The following is a 19,550-nucleotide window of genomic DNA, read 5'->3' on the forward strand; positions in this document are numbered from 1 at the left end:
GAATTAGATAAAAAGAATCATAAAATGACTACTGTTGTCCCTTTCATTTTTCATTTAACAATAGGTTGCTGGTTTTGTTTTACTATCTGCTTAGTTGGGGATATGCAGCACTCAAGCTCTTTGAAGTGTAAAAGTAAGATTAAGGCCAAGTGCAAACTGAGCTGGGAGGAGTTCACACAAGTATTTGGAAGCAGGTCCCCAGACAGGATCTGCAGCCCATGTGTCTTTTGAGACAATGACATATGCAATCCTTCAACCAAAAATGACCTCACTTGTTACCAGTTGATTGTTCAGGGGTCTGGAAACCACAGTGTATTATTTTACCACCCAGGGTGAAATTAACTACAGACCACAGCCATGTGTAACCTTGGTCTTCTTAGGGATCAAAGGCCAAGGAAGGCAAATACAGTTTTTTTTAAGTTGCTGAAAACAAGAATTATCTGTCTGGATTTTTCAAATTCATAATCATTTTTTACAAGGTGATGTGAAGAATAGCTTCTCCTAATTATTTCAGATAAGACACTTGCATTTCTAGTACTGCTAATTCTATATTTAAGTAAACAGATCAATCCATCAGTAAACTAAGACCTACCTAGAAAAATGCTGCTTTGAAAAACTGAAAAAGAAAGGATTGGAAAAGAGAAAATGGAGCCAAATCTATGATGTTAGTAAGAAGAGGAGTAAAAGTAGTGAGATTTAACTGGAATCTCAAACTAGATTCTAGCTAACTAGATTTAACTAGAACCCCAAAAATCTGCTACGGAGAAATGATTTCAGAAGGTGAAACACAGACTGTGGTTTATTTATCTGCTTCTCCTTTGACATCAAAAAGATGAAGTGCTCCTTTTAGAGAAACTCTTTGCTTTCTAACTCAAAGCTACAGAATGTCAGTGCAATTTATTATCTAAAACTTGACAGATGATACACAGATTAGGGGAAGCAACACCAAATCTCAGATACCTTGTTACACAGAAGAGAGGAAAAGCTTCAAAATCCACTTCACTACAGGGCAGAAATTGACCTTCTGTGCCTTAAATCACATTTACTGTTACATCAGAGGAAAAACTCATTAGCACATTTTATGCTACCATGCCTGAACCCCGGGGTAATGAAAGCATCCTAGAAAAATCTTACTTCAGAAACTCAAAACAGCTGGCGCTAGATTGTTGGGAAAGCAGGCAGCTAGCTTGCAGCTTGAGAGTATCAGCTGAGTAGCCAAGATCAGAGCGAGCTGAGAGAGGCAGCCAAAGAGCAGTGCTTTCTCAGGATAATTCTGATCCAGCAGCACTCCTTTTTTACTGAGCTCAAAAAAGGAAGAATTTGATTTTAGAGGCTGAACCCCAGGAATATAAGTCGGAGACACCAATGAGAACTCTCTTTGGAAAGAAAATTGTTGCCCTCCTGATTTTATCTTTCTAGAGCCTATATACAAAAACTCAACTTTTTCTTCTGCTCCTACATTAAAGCCTCAGCAAGGAAGGACACGGCCCCAACCAGCTCCATGTTACAAGCACCTTTCACAGGCACTCATGCTCCTGGCCTCTGAAGGTGTCAGTGCGGACCAATCTTCAGCATCTCTACGGTAAATGACACCATGACACCGCTGTGAAGTAAAGCCTCTCCCTGGGGAGGAGCTATCAGTTCAGTGCAATAGCCCATTAGCCTGCTGAAACGTGACTTCTATTGCCAGGTTCTCCTAACCCCAAAGTGCACATGCAAGCTAATTCCCTCACACGGTAGACTGAGCAAAATACACAGGTCTGCACGCTGGCCAGCAGCTTTTGCAAAGAACAAGCACATATGTTGTTTCCCATCACAATGGCAAATGTCCAACTCCTATTTCTGCCTCTTCAAAAAAAAGGGGGACCTTCTAGGGAAGACCTGCACTTACTTATTTTGCACGCATGAGAAAAGTCAATATATACACTCATGCCACAACTATTCCATCCCTGGTGCCCACAGCAATGGTTTTCCTAGCTTTCAGATCTGGAACTATCTCCTCTGACATAATTCTCTGCATTCTTTTTCTTCTCAGCACAGCCCTTCTTTTGGCTGTTGTTGTTCATGAAAGAGATGGTATTTTCTTTCAGGTTAGAGGTTATATTAGTCAAGGTTCTCTGGAGAAACAGAACCAATAGAACAGATAGCTAGAGAGCCAGAGAGAGAGAGAGAGAGCGTGCGCGCGCGCGAGAGAGAGAATGTATATATATATATATATATATATATATATATAATATATACCTCAATATAATATATCTACTTCATATCTATCTATTGAGAGAGAGGTGAAATGATTTTAAGGAATTAGTTTGTGCAGTTATGGAGGTTGGCAAGTTCAGAGTTTGTAGGGTAGCCCAGAAGGCTGGAGACTCAGAGAAGAGCTAATGTTGCAATTCAAGTCCAAAGGCAGTGTGATGACACATTTTCTTGTCGCTCGAGGAGGTCAGTCCTTTGTTTTATTCAGGCCTTCAACTGATTAAACGAGGCCCACCCATGTTATGGAAGGCTTTACTCAAAGTCCACTGATTTAAATATAAATCTCAGCCAAGAACACCCTCAGAGAAACACCCAGAATAATGCTTGACCACATATCCAGGCACCATGCTCAGCCCAATTGACACATAAAATTAACCAACCCAAAGGGCAAAAAAATTTTTTAATTTTTATAATTTGATGTAGATATGAACCATCAGTCTATTCACCAAGGATATGAGACAAGGATAAGGCAAAACTACTGAAAAGTTATATCTAAGTACAAATAAAGAAACAAAGGCCCAAATGGCATTTTAAATAATGTGGCAACAGAGTAAGCTGTTTTATTTTTCATGGTATCAGTGGTGGAACTGCAAATTCACAGCATGCTATGGCTAGAAAAATCCTTAAAGATCAGCCTATGCAGTACTCATGGTATAGCTAAGGAGACCAAGGCAAGGTAGAGAATTCAAGAAAATCTGAAAATATGGTGGGGCATGGCATAGATGATGCAGAAGAGCCAACAGCTAAGAAACCAGATAAAACTCATACTGGAATGCCTTATGTGGAATGTTACTGAGATAAAAATCACTCTCCATTGTCTAAACACACGACTATTGGGCGGCACCGAGAGAGAGAGAGAGAGAGAGAGAGAGAGAGAGAGAGAGAGAGAGAGAGAGTGAGAGAGAGAGAGAGATTGAGAGAGAGAGAGAGAGAGATCAAGTGAGCTCAATCAGGTGCTGGATGGTTGGAGCAAACTGGTCCATTATCAAAAGCTGGCCTCTGTATATCCAAAAAACAGACAATCCATGCATGGATAACCGAGAGTTCAAATACGGCCTTTATTTTGATAAGACTCATGGGAAAATGAGAGTTTGGCCGTCACCATGCCAACATCAGCAAAGACTGGCCAATGGGTCTGGGACTTCATGCTTCCCAGTGGGACTCAATAATCTGCCTCTCATGGGGTAGGGGAGTTTGGTAAATATTAGTGAGTTACTGTCCTTTCCTCCTCAGACAAATGCCAGCAGTGTCCCTTTAGTTCACTAGTATTTGCTCAGGCTTTGGGAAAAGCTATTAAGATTCAGCACCATGATCAAAGGGGACTTGGCAGCATCTAATCTTTGGGAGACAGAAAACTGGCTCAGAAGTGGGGCTGTAACCTTCAGTCACCTTCTGGCTTTGCTGCAATCTGATGCCTAAGAAATGAGGATCCAGTGCATCTTTGATGCCCAGTCAAGGCTTTGAAGCTGTGTCAAGACCACAGGACAAAGGCAGCACTGTTTATGCAAATTTAGAAACAAAAGAAGCTAGAATCCAAAGCCATTAAAAGTAACATCAGAAATCCAATACCCAGAGGTGATTAGAGGCCCTACACCAGTATGAAACAGAATGCCTGAAAGTGAGGCTGGGCAACACACCAAAACACACGCTGGGGAACAATCCTGAACGGCCACAGCCCGGCTGGATGTGCTTAGAGGCCTTGATGTCCGCAGCTCCTTAGCCAAGGGGCAGCCTCTGTGTACCGCAGGAAGAAAGCCCTCGGCCACAGCTGCTCTACACCTGGTGCACGCAGCCCTTTCCTGAGAAGTTCCAATCTGTGCCCTCAAGGCCAGCCCTCTTGCTGCCACGCCGTCCCCTCGGCAGTTCAGTCATCGTGTGGCGCGGGCCTTCCACAGGAGACAACACTATTAGGGAACACCTCTGGGCACAGTACACAACAGGGTGATATACAAATGAGCTTCCGAGAAAACTTAGATATTTTGTCTTAGGCCACTCCGAAAAAGATCTAAAATTGGGCTGAGGGTCCAGGAAACATCAATCGTGCAGAGTTATGATTCCTGACAATTCTTTAGATCCACTCACTCCATGAAGGGGGTACTGATGTCAGACGGGGAAGGGACCCGAGAGAACATCTGTCTCATCCACAGGTTCTCAAATTTGGGTCCACATTATCACCCCCTGGGAAGTTTTCAAAATATGTCACTTGCCCTAGTCCTACCCCAGAGATTCAGACCTAAGTGGTCTGGGGGTGGGGCCCAGGCATCAGTATTTTTTTAAACCTCATCAAATGATTCTCATAGGCAGCCACATTTGAGAGCCACAACTCTGGCACATCTCCCTGATGTTACGGAGAGGAAACTGAGGCCCAGAGGGAATAAGGGGTTTGTTCTAAGTGACACAGCATGAGCAAATGAACAATGCCTCCCAGTCCTTTCACAAGACAACACAAATAACAAAATGAGGGCATTTGCATACTGGGGGGAAAATGGAGGTGGCTGCTTTTGGCTGGAGGGAACAGTTCTGGAGACACACACACACACACACACACACACACACACACACACACACACACAGAATGCAGCTCACATTTCAGGGAAGGAAAAGGACTTAAAAAGAAAATGGGAGGGGCTTCCCTGGTGGCGCAGTGGTTGAGAGTCCGCCTGCCGATGCAGGGGACACAGGTTCTTCGTGCCCCGGTCTGGGAAGATCCCACATGCCGCGGAGCGGCTGGGCCTGTGAGCCATAGCCGCTGCGCCTGCGCGTCCGGAGCCTGTGCTCCGCAACGGGATAGGCTACAACAGTGAGAGGCCCCCCTACCGCAAAAAAAGAAAACGAAAAAAAAAAAAGAAAATGGGACACATAAACTTGACGACATTTACAGTGGAATCTGTGATAGACTGGTCACCTAAAGGGAGCTGTGATCATCCCCAGAGAAGGCTGCCTGTTGGTAAGCTTATAATAATGCTACTATATCAACTCTGAACACACCTCCACGCAGCAGCGACAAACTCGGAAAAATCTTTTGAACAGCGGACTCGAATAGTGTACATTTCCCAAAAGTTCTATTTTGGATTCATAACCGGTGAAGACACTAGGTTAGAGACTTTGTAATATCATGTAGTTAAGGCTGAACTTCAACTAAGCTAATTTAGTAGACTGTTTATTCTCCTCCCAAATGAGGGGAGGAGTTTTTAAAGGCATGCCAGAGAGAAAATCAAAGGTAAGAAAATTAAATACCAGCAACAAAAGAATCAAGATGAGGGGATGTGGAGACTGAAGTGGTTCACATGACTACTATTTATTTGGAGGAAATGCACTGGTTTGATTTCCCTCCAGTCTATTAAGAGATGTTCATCAATAGCTATCCTTCCTTCTATAAACCTAAATGCTTAATGAGCTCATCATGTGAGATACCTGAGCAAAGAAAAGGGTTTGAGGGAGTGTCACATTATACTGAGCCCCAGCGCAAGGCACTTCATACAATGGGTAATCTGGAGCATTGCCTTAAAATATATATATATTATTTTTTTTAAATAGCCACTATTGGAAGGCGGGAAAACACATGTGCTTGACTCAATAAAAAACACAGATGATGTCTGTCTGGCAGAGCCTCTTCTTTGTAATCCTGTACATTACTACTTCTCTTAATAAGAAACCCCTTGGCCTTCCTGATTGCTTACACATCTGGAACCTGGGGTTTAGAAGATTCCAGTGTGTGCCAAATTACCAAGCTTTGAAAATCCCACGGCCTGTACTTCAGACACATATACAGCTTTCAGTCCTTCCATGAGGGCCCCCTATTTTTCATGGGGGCTTCTGGGAGCTCATCTCCTGCAGTTCCCAGACCCAGAAGTGTATACAAATTACTTGTGCACATGTTTAAGACACAGATTCCCAGGCCCCTTCCACAGGCCATCTGATTGAATGTGGCTGAAACGGGGCACAGAAATCTATGTAACTAACAAATGTCCTAGGTGTTGTGATACAGCTGGCCCATGAACAAGTATTTAGGAACCACTAGTAGAAGCCCAGCAGCCTTATAGCAAAAGGTCAGCAGAAGAGTGATGAGGGCCATGTCCACTCATGGCCAATGAACTTGACCAATGGGGTTGAGTTGCTTTGAGGCCACCTCAACTACTAACTTCAACATGATTACCTGAATTTATCCACCTAGACAATCCATGATGGTCAAATAAATAAAAGGAGGCATATAATTTTTTTTAGTCTGCTGCTTTAGAAATTCATAGTTTATCTTGCTAAAGAGAATTTTCTAGGATAGAAATCAATGTGTCCAGTAAATCTTAAAGTCTAACAAGATTGAGGAAAGGCATAAAGGAGATTTGTAATTTTCTAAAACATTTTAGTATGCTGAGCCTTAAAGGCCAACTCCACAAAATCCATCTGAAACATAAGACACGGTCTGACTGTCTGAATGCACTCCCACCCCACCTGCTTCTAGCAGAGGGAATGCAGCAATGTAGGAGCTTCATATAAGCTTACTGTTCAATGTTGCAGTGATGACATGAAAAATCCTGATTCCACCTGGCAGCAACCTTCCAGTATCTTGGCGGTTCTCAGCCATAATCACTGTGGTGTGTGGAGCTTGGACAGATTATGGGGCTGGCTGGAATCCAAGAAACTAAAAAGCAGTCCAGCAGTCCAGCAAGGGACTCTGTGTTGGAAATGCCATAGCCCCAAATGCCCATGACCATATTTCTCACGGACAGCCCAGGAATTTAAGTTCCACTGTTAGTCTCCAGAAAATCCTGCCTTTCCCAAGGCCCTGAAAAGTGGCAATTTCTCACTTAATATGACTTTTAGGGAGAATGTCTATCAACATACATCCATGTATTCCCCTTTCTCAGAATCATCTCTCGCCCTGTGAGAACAGGAAAGCTTCACGTGGCCCACTGCCCTCCCCACCTCCAAAATGTATACAATCAGTCTCAGAAAGGAAAGGGGATGGAAAGTAAGAGTTCTACTTCTTTACTGCCTAAAATGTAGGCACTTTGGGCCACCTTCATGGTTTCCTTGGGCTTGACAGCTATCTTAGTCTATTTGGGCTGCTATAACAAAATACTACAGGCTGGGTAGCTTACAAACAACAGAAATTTATTTCTTACAGTTCTGGAAGCTAGAAGTCCAAGATGAGGATGGCAGCATGGTCAGGTTCTGGTGAAGAGCCTCTTCTGGGTTGTAGACTTCCTGCTGTGTCCTCACATGGTGGAAGGGGTGAGGGATCTCTCTGGAGCTTCTCTTATAAGAACACTAATCCCATTCATGAGAGCTCCACTCCCATGACTTAAGCACCTCCCAAAGACCCCCCCCACCTCCTAATATCATCATCTTTAGGGGTTAGAATTTCAACACATGAATTTTGCCAGGAGGGTGGTGGATGGGGAAAGCTCCATTTAAGGAACTTCCTCTCTCCAGCCTGACATGTGCCTCAATGGACTTTGAAGTGATCAAACCTAGGAGGTAAAGAATTCTTCCAACGTAGGCAATTTATCACTTAAATCAAGTACTCATGAGGCTGCTTCATAGAGTGGCCTGGTTCCACACACAGCCTTCTGCCATCTTCTTAGGGGTGTGTAGCCTAGGATCATCACTTATCATTTATGTTTTTGAAATGCATGTCTTCTAAGGGGTGTTGAAACATTAATCAAAAATTCTTGGGCGGGGGCTTCCCTGTTGGCGCAGTGGTTGAGAGTCCGCCTGCTGATGCAGGGGACACGGGTTCGTGCCCCGGTCCGGGAAGATCCCACATGCCGCGGAGCGGCTGGGCCCGTGAGCCATGGCCGCTGAGCCTGTGTGTCCGGAGCCTGTGCTCTGCAATGGGAGAGGCCACAACAGTGAGAGGCCCGTGTACCGCAAAAAAAAAAAAAAATTCTGGGGCGAAGAGGATTACTTTGCACTATGTTTGCAGAGGAACACGATCTCATCAGCTAAACCAATTAAGTCAGGGATAGGTTTCAGCTTGCTGAACTTGACAAACAACTAAATAATAACAATTACTGCCTCGATTAAATGAAGTGTGTTACGATATCATAAATTCAGAACTTGACAAACAACTAAATAATAACAATTACTGCCTCGATTAAATGAAGTATGTTACGATATCATAAATTCAGCCTTGGTAGGATGTCATGAGGCTATTACGGGAAGTCTAAGTCCGAAATGATTTCTGTCCAGTGCTCCTAGAGAGGAAAAGAAATGCCCTGCAGCCAAATCTAAAGTTTAATTCATACAAGAGACTTCGCTAATGTCACCAACCACAAATGCTGCGTTTTCATGGCTCTGGACAGCAGCAAGTTCCAGTGAATTAATTACAGCCACTCTATTTATATTCTGCATGGCTTTTCAATTACTACCTATAACGAGATGGTTTTTAACCTTTATGAACATTAACGCATAGCTTTCCAACCATAGGGATGGAGAGCCGAGGGAAAAGTAATACAATCCTGATCACTTTACTACTAGCTCACTCACTGGCAGCTTGCCAAGCCTGCTGGTTCTAGAAAGCAGTTACTACTCAAGTCCTAAGGCTCCTGAGGAGCCTGAGCAGGGAGCAAAGGTCACCACCCAAATGCCTACAGGGGCCAGACAGCAGGGACCAATCACAAGTGCACAGAGGGTGGGCTTGATGGGACGAAGTCCGGGGGACAGCAGCTCCTAGGCTAACCATTTGTTGCTGTGGACAAATGCAGGCCTGGTGGGGCAGGTGCTGCTCACTCCGGCATGTTCAGTTTGTGAAAAGTTATCTAGTTATACATTTATGATAGATGCACTTTTTGGATATGTGTTATGCTTCTTAAAAAAGTTTTTTTTTTAATGGGCTAAGGGCCACATTTCTGGGGGCCAGAGACACAAGAACAAGAGAGCAAGATGGGTATAATCAGGGAGGGTTCTGAGTAACTACCTGGAACAGGTGTTGTGTGAAGCTGGCTTTCACTGTGCCAGCCAGGACATAGGTACAAGTGGGATGGCAGAGTTTAAAAAAACCTGGGATAGAGAGATTGACTTAAAAACATCACATTTGTGCAGAATAGGAGATATCAAACACTTCTATTAGGTTGGCCAAAAAGTTTGCTCTGTATTAAGTAAAAATGAAAGACTCGTTTTCACCAAGAACTTTATTGAACAACATATTCATTAACCAAATGTACTTTTTGGCCAACCAATATTTGGGTTAACACTTAAAAGGATACATGTATATGCACAGAAATTTTCTAGATGATATACAAGAAACTGTTAACAATGGTTGCCCCTGGCAGGTGGTATGGAGTGGAAAGGAGATTAACTTTTTTTTGTATTCCCATTCACACTTTTTGGAGTTTTATTATGGGAGAGTATTATTTTTTCAATTTTAAAAAGAAAACGTCAGGAAAGAAAATGCCTAAAATAATTAAATTACTATAAACCTACAAGGACTCTAACAGATTTAACTTCTTTTAGCGGCAATTTTTGATATGCTAACGATGTAAATGCAATAAAATGAACAGATTACTCCTTTGAGAATAAAAACGTCAAAACGTATACAATACACACACTTTGTAATTCCTGATGAATAATAGCTATGATTTAAACACATATAGTGAAACCTCTTCATAATATGGTAACTGGGGAATAGAACTAAGAACCAAACTACAAGCTAATCATTTTCTCTCAAACTTTAACTCGAATGTATATTGTTATGTTATTTGAAGAAATGTGCAGAAATGAGCCTTATAATAGTCCTACTATAGTCCCTATATAAGCCTTATAATGGTCCTACTATAGTATGCCTTAGACTTGAAGACAGTGCCACACCGTGATAGGACCCATGAGGACATTTAAGTGTTGGAAAAAGGACCGAGGCACAACCAACAGCCTTTCAGGTTACAAAGCTTTCATTGTTCATTCCTACGACCACCGAGACAGTCAAGGGAGAGGGCCGTGGGAAGCATGCTTACGTACCTGGAGTCATAAGCATGCACCATGCACTAGCTATAGAATCACCTGGAGAAAGGAGTTGAAGACAACCACGTAAAGCCAAACCCTGCTTAGAATAACTGGTATGCTCCTTTAGTCATGAGCTATATTCCTTATAAAATACTCAACATTAAAACAGCCATATAGGGTTTAAAATCTAGAAATCTGTTATCTCACTCCAACACTTATTCATTATGTAATATACTGTGGGAACATCCCTTAACTGCCCTGTGCTTTGGTTTCCCCACCTATGGAAGTCAATTAATAAAATAGATCCAGGACAATTTAGGCATCCATTCTAACTCGCAAGTGATTTGTCTAAACTAGAGCAAGAGGATAGGTGACTTCAGTTTTTACCCAATGGAAATATGTAATCCTGAGGTCCAATTGTGTTTTAAAATTGTACAGTGGAGGGAAGATTGATAGTTGTCTCCGACTGTTTGGAAGAAAGTTGAGTTTATGTGTCAACCAAATCCAAGACCACTAATTAAAAAGGCTGAAAAACTGACCCTCTGTCTTACCAAAATGCTGCAGCCACCATGCATATGAATAGGGCGGCCTTATTCGTTTGTCACTAACAATACGTGATAAATTTCTTTCTGTTGCTATATACCTGTGATCATAACAAGTGACCTGCATATTTAAGTACAACCTACATATTTAGTCTCGTTCTGTTCCTGTGAAATCTACCAACACAGAACAGAGTTTAGTAACTAGAAAGTGCCTAAGTGACAAAATCATCAAGACAGTGGAAGGGAGCCACTGAGTCCCTTGTGTCATTCAAGCAGAAGAAGCCATTCTTCTTTGAAAGAAAACACTGGCACTCTTATCTTCCTAAGGTGGGTCAACTGACAGAAGCAAAAACTAGAACTAATTGGTCTTTTCTTGTTCTTAAGCAGAGCACCTGTACTCAGTCTGCGACGTTAGCTGCCTGAGTCACATCCTGGCTCCACCGTGCACTAGCCTTGTGACCTCAGACAAGTTATGTAAATTCTCTGTGCCTCAGTTTCCTCCTGTGTAAAGTGAAGAGCGTAATGACACTTCTCACCTAGGGTTGCCGTCAGGAGTAAATCAGTTATCACGCCGAAGTGTTTAGAACAGCCCCTCCATGAATGTTCGTTTCCATCATGCTGACAACTTTTTGTTGGAAGGAAGAAAATAAACAGAGCTTCTTTTTTAAAAGTTTCATTTGCAAAGAGAAAGGTAATGGAGATGAGACAAAAAGGAAAAGATGTCTAGGAAATAGCAACTATTATCTATTTAGTAGCATGTGTGTAAAAGACATTGTAATACTTTATCTCATCTGCTTGTTATAACAACTCTTTGAGGTAGGTGTTATTATTAGTCATCTCCAGATGAGGTAGCTCAGCTTAGAGCTTCATGATGTGCTCATGATTACACAGGAGATTTGAGCCCTAGTCTATCTGACTGTAAGCTGCATGCTTTGCCCTCCGTAATAAACTACCAGGCTGGGAAAAATAAGGAGAAGGAGGGGGTAAGGTGAGAGAAATAAACTAATGGAGAGAAGCAGACCAAAGTACCATATACCTTTTCAGCCATGAGCTGCAACTAGAGGGAAAACATAAACACTTAATGTCAAGATTGTAATGATAAAACGTGACATCATTCTCACCACTGATGAAAACTAGCATTACTAGTAGCTTGGAACATTTTGTAAACACACTTATATTAGTGTATCAAGTTAAACATTCACCAAAATGCTACTGGTTGGGCATTAAAACGTAGAGATAAATCCAAGCTAATCCCCAAACACCCCACAAAGTTGTGTGCAAAATGTCAGGGTCAGTACCCCAGAACAAGTAGAAGTTCATCATTGTTAATGTTTATGCCACAGAAACATCTCTTTATTTAAAAGCCATATGACGGTTTTCAATTTAGCATACATATTACTTTTCAAAACTCTACCAAATGAAATGCCCAAATTGTTCTGTAATTACACGATAGTTACTGCCTTGTGACTGCACAGCCTCCATGAATCCCAACCGTCTTCCCACACAGAACAGCAGGCTCTCCAAAAGACAAACTTAATGTATCTTTTGGGTCAAATGTTTTTCCTTGTGCCCTGCTCCATTTTCCATCATCATGTTACTTGCCACTGCCCCCCTTAATCATAGGCTTGGGAAGGGGGATGAGGTCAGCCTTCCCTCTACTGCTAAGGCCACTATTCATGGCTCCACTGAATTAAAGAGAACCCACTCAAGCGCACTGCCGCATGTTACAATGCCAACCTGTCCCCTTCATCTCAGCACAGCAGTGATCCCCATTAACCCAGTGCTGGTTTTAATTAAAACACAAGGATTATCTCAGTTCCTTATCACAGAACTGTGATATCTGAAGGAAAACAATTAGTTTGGTGGAGTTTTGAGATCAGATAGGTAAATGTGACAAGTTTTCCTTTTTGCCGGTACAAAATATCTCTAAAATATAAACTTTCCTTAATTCAACTGAATCCAAATAAACTTGATACTGAGATAACTGCACTCAACCTCTGAAAAAAGTTTTCAGGTCAATTTGTTGGCACTCAGTGCAGATCTGGTCCAGAACTTTAGGTGAGGGGAAAAAAAAAAATCACACCACTGGGAAATCTGAATATGATCATTGAACCAGGGTCTCAATTACTCATACAGGAAAGAAGTCTTATCAGATGCTCCTCCAGCCATCGTTAGAAGTAAGCAGATGAATGAGAAGAGGGAGTCTGCACAGAGTTACTAAAATAAGATGAAATGGAAGCTGGCAGCCCAGTCTCTATACCCAACGTGGTTCTGTTTTATGAAGTTCTGGCCATTTTTCACACTGACCATTTTTGACCTCAGCATGTGCTAGCCTTGCAGAGTGGAGACTAGCCAGTTTGGCATCTCGGAATGTTGAGGAGAGCTTGGGACTGAGAGACTAGAGTAAGTCATTGGCAGAAGGGTTATAACCCATCACCTTCCCCGCAAATACTCCTCTAGCACTAGTCATGAAGTCAGCAGCTCTAGGGTACAGCGCAATGAGTTTGGAGATTTGCAAAACTTAGACCTGCCACTCACTTTATCTCCCCTGATAGGAAGCTCTGGTTAATGTTCCAGTACCTTTTTATTTTCCATGCTTCTCCCTCTTTCTGGAACCCTCCTTCCTTCCCAGGTTTTTGTGGATTCCTATTTGTCCTTCAAAACTGAGTTCAAACTAAGTGTCAACTCTCCTCAAAAAAACGTTCATGACCACACAACTGCCCCAATCTGATTTATATAGAAGTCTTTTGTCACTCTCCCACATGCTATAAATGCCATTCAGATCACCTTACACTGCCTAGTTTTAAAAAGCCATACTTATCTGTGAGGAGCCACATCTTATTCAACCTTTTCCAGCCTGAACCTGGCATAGTGCCTGATTCTCACAAAAGAAGGTCATTACTTGCACAACCTCTCTGTGCCTCAGTTCTCTCATCTGTAAAAGGGTATAAATAATAAGACATAACTGATAGGGTTATTGTGAAGAGGAAACCAGAAAATGAATGTAGAGTGCTTAGAAGAACTGTGAGCTCTTATTATTAAATATTTGTAAAATTAACAAGTAAATATAATCTTCAGTAAGTTAGTTACTTTAGACACAATATCTTCTATGAAATGGAGATAATCTTGTTTCTTTATAGGACGGTAGTTAAGATCAAATGAGATAACTAGTTGATGAACGTACTTTGAAAGCTGTAAAGGACTATTTAAAAACTGGCATTTTATTATTATTACCTAATAAATTATATAAGATTTCTAAGCCAGAACTCAAAGAAGAGTCTTTAGTGGCTGGTTAATGTAGGGGTTGCCCAAGGCCTTACCCAAGCCTTGGGTTTCTTCCTTTACTTTCCAACACAGACCATAAAGGTACAGTCACATGGACCATGAATAAGGGTAAGGGAAAAGAGATCCCTAAGGTCTAAGCAGAATTGAGAATACTACCCATCTAAAGAGAACACCAACATCCACAGAATCTGGAACATCCAGGGAACTCAGGATGTACAATCATTGCTGAGTGATTCTGATCATATCACAAAATCTATGAAATTCAAGAGCTGGAAAGGAGTTTTGAAATCACTTGTTCCTATTCCCTTATTTTACTGATGAGAAAACTGAGGTCTGTGGATCCAAAGCAACTGGCCCAAAACTACATGTCAAGCTAGTGACAAAACAACTCAAGTCTCCTTATTTGTAGCTTTATATACATTTTGCTTATACTGTATCATGTTCCCTTTATCCTTTCTGGGGTGGTCTTTAGAAACAAACCTGTGTTCAAATTTCAGTTTAACCATTTATTAATTCTGTGACTGAGTTATTGAACTGATCCAAGCCTCAATTTCTTCGTTTGTAAAATAAGGATGATAGTATCTTTTAAAAGTTTACTATATGATAAAAGGGGTAATGTCTGTACATCAGGTAGCAAAACCTGTGCCTGGTACTCACTTCCCCCCTCACTAATTTCCTATAGCAACTATTGTGATGTTCTTTAAAACTGAACAATGCATAAAGACCAAGACTATATTGTAATGCATCTCTTTTGAAGAAAGCATCTAAGAACTGACATTTGTAAAATTTTCTTTTGGTGTTGAAATGGTTAAAAAAAATCCTTCTGGTTTAACATCTGACTGCACCAATGTTCCTACTTCCCACATAACATGCCCTTCTCCATGGCAAACGTCACGTATAACAGGGTATATAGTAAAGCAGTGTATAGCACACTGCTGCACTATACCTCATGTTTGCTTTCTCACCTCTGCACCTTTCCCACCAGGTACCATTAGGCTGCCAGCTCCAGCTACTGCTTTATCCTTCCTTTTCCCTTTATGCCCAACCGTGGCTTTAAGGATGTCTTGTCTGTGGACAGCTCCCTTTATCAACACAAGACAGAAATTGCTCCAGAGTGACCTGGGCTCTGTCTTCCTCAAGAGACCAGAGGCCTCTTGTCCATGTATCTGGTGGCCTATCTCCCCTGGACAGTGCCCACCTCCTCCTCCACAGGCCCCTTAGCGGCTCACCTGGCCACCAATTTCTCACCCTCTGATACCTGCTTTTATAAAAAGATGTGGAGATAGGACCAAGTGGGAAAGTTGAAGTGGGCAGCCACCTGCACAGCAAGCACGGGGCCTAGGCCCGGGTCTCTACCCTAAGTGCAACAAAAGTTAGCTGTTTGCCTTCCCGGGGCGGCTCGGTCCCCGGGACGGGACGCCGGCACCCCAAGGCACCCAGCGCGGTTTGCATCTGCGGCGGGGTCCCGGGAGGATGCAGGGCCGGGACAGCCTGGAGCGCTCAGAGACAGGACCCACGGTGGTGAAGTAGTTAGGAAGACACAGCTGGCCCCAACTAGCCTCAAACTCTGGGTCCTGATCCCTTCTCCCCTTCCTCCCCACACCCAGGGAGAACCTTGAGCCGCTTTTCCAGCCTCTGAGTTGGGAGCAGGAACCTGGCACCGGGTAGCCAGGACAGCGCACTCCAGCCACTCCGGAGGGCCCTCCCCCCCGGGCCCCCAGCCGCAGTTTCGGTCCATGTCGCGTCCGGACGAGTAGGCGGCAACGGGCAACCTTATTCCCGCACTCCGGGGCAAGGGATATGAGGCGGGGGAAAAGGAATCTTCGCGAGTGTTACGGGGTCAGAAGGTAGCACTCCTGCGGGGTCTCCCCAGTCCTGTTCGGGAGAGCGACGAGGTCACCCCGCTCCATACTGTCCCCACGGGAGCTCGGGGCGGGCTGCTTATCCTGGTTAGCCGCCGGTGCGCACGCAGACGCGCGCGTCCTTCCCCACCCCGACCGCTGATCCGCCCAGGACCCACGCCGGCTGTGAGGGGTGTGCGCACCTCGTCTCCGCGTGCCCCGAGCGGCCCCCTCTCCCCTCAGCTACACTTCGGGCGCCGCCCCCGCCGCCGGCCCGGCGCAGCCAGCTCACCAGATGGCCATCCTGCTCTTGGGGTAGTCCAGCCGCTCCAGGCAGCCGAGGAAGTGAGGCAGCGTGTGCGCAGCGTTACGCGCGAGGACGGCCACCATCACCGTGGGTCTCTGCAGGGGGGACTCGGAGAATACTACCGCCTCCCCTTCGTCGTCTTCGGAGTCCGGCTCGGCAGCGAAGCGCGCCCGGCAGCCGCCGCGGAGCAGAGCCCACGAGAGGAGTAGCAGCGCCCAGGCCAGGGCGGCAGCGGGGCTTGCGGCCATGTTCAGGGCCGTGGCGGGCGGCTGGACCACCGGCCGTGGATGCCCGAGGCCGGCAGCGAGGGGCGGAGGGGAGGCGGCTGGCGCGCGCGCACTGGCTAAACCTCGGCAGCCCGGGACCCTCCCGCCGCCGCCGTCGCCGGCGCCGCCGCCGCCCCAGCTGCACTGCTCAGGCCCTGCCGCGGGGTCCGGAGTACCTGCCGCCGCCGGCGCTCGTCTGGGACTCAGGCTCGCAGACAGTCGTGTCGGTGCGGCTGTTTGTCCCGAGTCCCGCGGAAAGTTCCTCTAGTCCAGGCTCAGCTTGTACAGCTGAGGTCTGTGGCTTCCCCCAGGGCCGTGAGGTGTGGCCGTGTCTGCCAATGGGCGTGTGAATGCGTGTGTGTGTGTGTGTGTGTGTGTGCGCGCGCGCGCGCGAGCGTGTGTACATAACGGTACGACTCCAAGAAAATTTATTCTGCTTTTGCAAACCGCAGTCTAAAGTCCTTCACAGTGATGCAATGTATCCAGTTTTTCATAATGCACTTATTGACTAAATGGGTAGAGCTCTAAAATGGAAAGTCACCTAATGATTCACTACTAGGATAAACAGTTTTTTAACTTCCACAAAGGCAGAATGTTTGCATTTCCTCACACTCAAGTGCTCTTTAAATTCATTCTTGACTGAGTAGACCCCCAATAAGATCAAGTTGGAAGACTTGGAGAATTTTAGAGCCAGATCGAACCCTTGAAATTAAAGAAAGCCCCTTGGGGGCCAGGTCCTCTACCTGCCAACTCAGGGTCCTCAGCTTCCTGACAGGGTGGCATGTTAAGGAGGAGATTTGCTTAGATGGTTTTCTTTCTCCTTAATGACCCAAACTGACAAAGAGAGGGAAAATCTGTACATGCTGGAGGAGAAGTATAAGGAAGAAGGAAGGAAGAGGGAAGGTAAATTAGCAGATAAAGTGAAATTCCTAGGATACACTATCGAAGGATATTTAATCTTGAACATAATGGAGGAAAGCTAGTAAAAAAAATCTGGAGTTCTTTCTCTGTGGAATTGTGTAGACTTTAATTTATCTGTGTGCAGGATGGATTGATGACCAATCCCAGCTTGCCCTACACGGTCTTTTTACTAGTTGTATCCAGACTTCTCCACAACTATTACACACCTTCTTCACTCTCCTTCCACCCCCTCCCTTCCTCAGAAGAATATTACCTCCTTTACTGAACTCCCTAAACGCCCCTGTCTCTAATTAATATCCCTATCAATGCACTGCTTACTTGCAGGTGCCTATTCATGACAGAGCTTCTGATCCCATCCTCTCCCTTCTAGTCCAGGACTTTTCTCCATTTATCTCCACTCTACTGAACCTTCAACTTGTCCCCTTCCATCAGCTCTTTTCCCTCAAGCTAAAAACTCAATCAGAGGACTTCCCTGGTGGCACAGTGGTTAAGAATCTGCCTGCCAATGCAGGGGACATGGGTTCGAGCTCTGATCCAGGAAGATCCCACATGCCGTGGAGCAACTAAGCCCATGCGCCACAACTACTGAGCCTGTGTGCCACAACTACTGAAGCCCGTGTGCCTAGAGCCTGTGCTCTGCAACAAGAGAAGCCACTGCAGTGAGAAGCCTGCGCATGGCAACGAAGAGTAGCCCCTGCTTGCCGCAACTAGAAAAAGCCTGCGTGCAGCAATGAGGACCCAATGCATCAATCAATCAATCAATAAAAAGAAAAGAACGAAAACTAAAAAATGAAATAAAAGAAAAACTCAATCAGTCATCTTCTATCCTTAAAGAATTAAAAAACAAAAAATCTTGGCTCTCTTTCTAGCAATCCCCTCTCTTGGCCAAGTCCCTTTGAAAGAGAGCTCTACACTTGCTTTCTCCACTTCTTCATTTTCCATCTCTCCTACCACAGTGCATGTGGTCTCCCACTTTTTTACTGAGGTTGTTCTGGCAAAGCCATAGATGACCTCAGTATTGGAAGATTCAGTGAACTATCCTCAGTTCTCACCTTCCTGGATTTGTTGTGTCATCTCTCCTCCTTGGTCTCCTCTGAGTCTACTTGGGTGCAAGCCCCTTCACTGTGTACTACTCTTCTAGCCCTACATGTTCTCCCAGGGTGATTGCAGCCTCCAAATCTCTGTCTCCTGCTCTAACCTCTTTGCTAACATTCATACTTTTATGTTTAATGGCCTGCAGACATTTCCTTCTGCTCCATCCTCCTACAGGAATTGCCCTCACTCTCAGTTTTGTAGGGCAGGCTGAGAGTTAAACACCTGTCAGAGGTGTCATGACAGGCATGTATGCCAGCCACATTGGAGGCACAGACCAAGGCACAGCCATTTATGCAGGGGACATGTTGCTGGAGGGACTATTCGAAAGGTTCCATGGAGACCATCTCCATGTTGTTCTGTCTTCCTTCTTTCCCTTTCTTGGCCTGTTTCCCTCATCTTTCAAGACTAAGATCCCCACTCCAGCAAAACTTGGTTTAATGCCCTGCATTTGTAAATGCAGGGCATTAAAGCTAGGGAACCATGTTTCTGTCTTATTTCACTTCTGTTACCAAAGCTTATCCAAATCCATGTTTTTTTTGAAAAATGAAATGAGGCACCAAAACTACACTGGTACTGTGCCCTGTATGACCTCTAATGACATTTTAATGAAATCAGCTGCACAGAGTTCTAAAATAATTACGGCCTGGTCTACAGATAAAATCAAGTTTCACAGCCATGCACCTTGAAAAACACCTATTTAAAACTTTTAGTAAATTTAGAGTGTTCATTTAGTCACTGAGGATATTGAGGGCATGATAGGGTAGGTAACAGTGGATCATTTTAAAGACGGGGGTTTAGGGGTGGGGAGCGAGGAGGGGAAGCTCCGGGAAAGTTGCGTCCTCATCTTACTAACAGATTTATGCCACAAGTTCTTTAGAAATCAGTGATGCAAGTCTTGGATGATTTTCTTTCCTCATACAATCAATGTTATAAAACAGTTAATTTGTAAAAACTAATTTAAAAATAAAAGCTAACTATGCTTCAAAATATTCATCACTTATAATGCTCTTTCCATGGAAAACTTGTTGAATTGAAAGCCACACGCATCTCCTTGTCTCTGCTGCTAACAGACTGTCCCCCATAATTCTTGCATGCG

At 44.2% G+C, this 19,550-nt stretch overlaps 1 protein-coding gene across 1 annotated transcript in view; it reads right to left on the reverse strand.

Annotated features, from left to right (window-relative positions):
• The window catches only part of COLGALT2 (collagen beta(1-O)galactosyltransferase 2), a 141,753-nt gene extending 125,023 nt beyond the window's left edge, over positions 1-16,730 (reverse strand). The window contains exon 1 of the mRNA XM_032645630.1: positions 16,158-16,730. Within this exon, the coding sequence (XP_032501521.1) occupies positions 16,158-16,420 (263 nt within the window). The 5' untranslated portion in view covers positions 16,421-16,730. The remainder of the gene's footprint in view (positions 1-16,157) is intronic.
• Between the last annotated feature and the right edge of the window lie 2,820 nt (positions 16,731-19,550).

The sequence above is a fragment of the Phocoena sinus genome, chromosome 1, assembly GCF_008692025.1.
Source record: "Phocoena sinus isolate mPhoSin1 chromosome 1, mPhoSin1.pri, whole genome shotgun sequence".
In the NCBI taxonomy this organism is placed as follows: Eukaryota; Metazoa; Chordata; class Mammalia; order Artiodactyla; family Phocoenidae; genus Phocoena; species Phocoena sinus.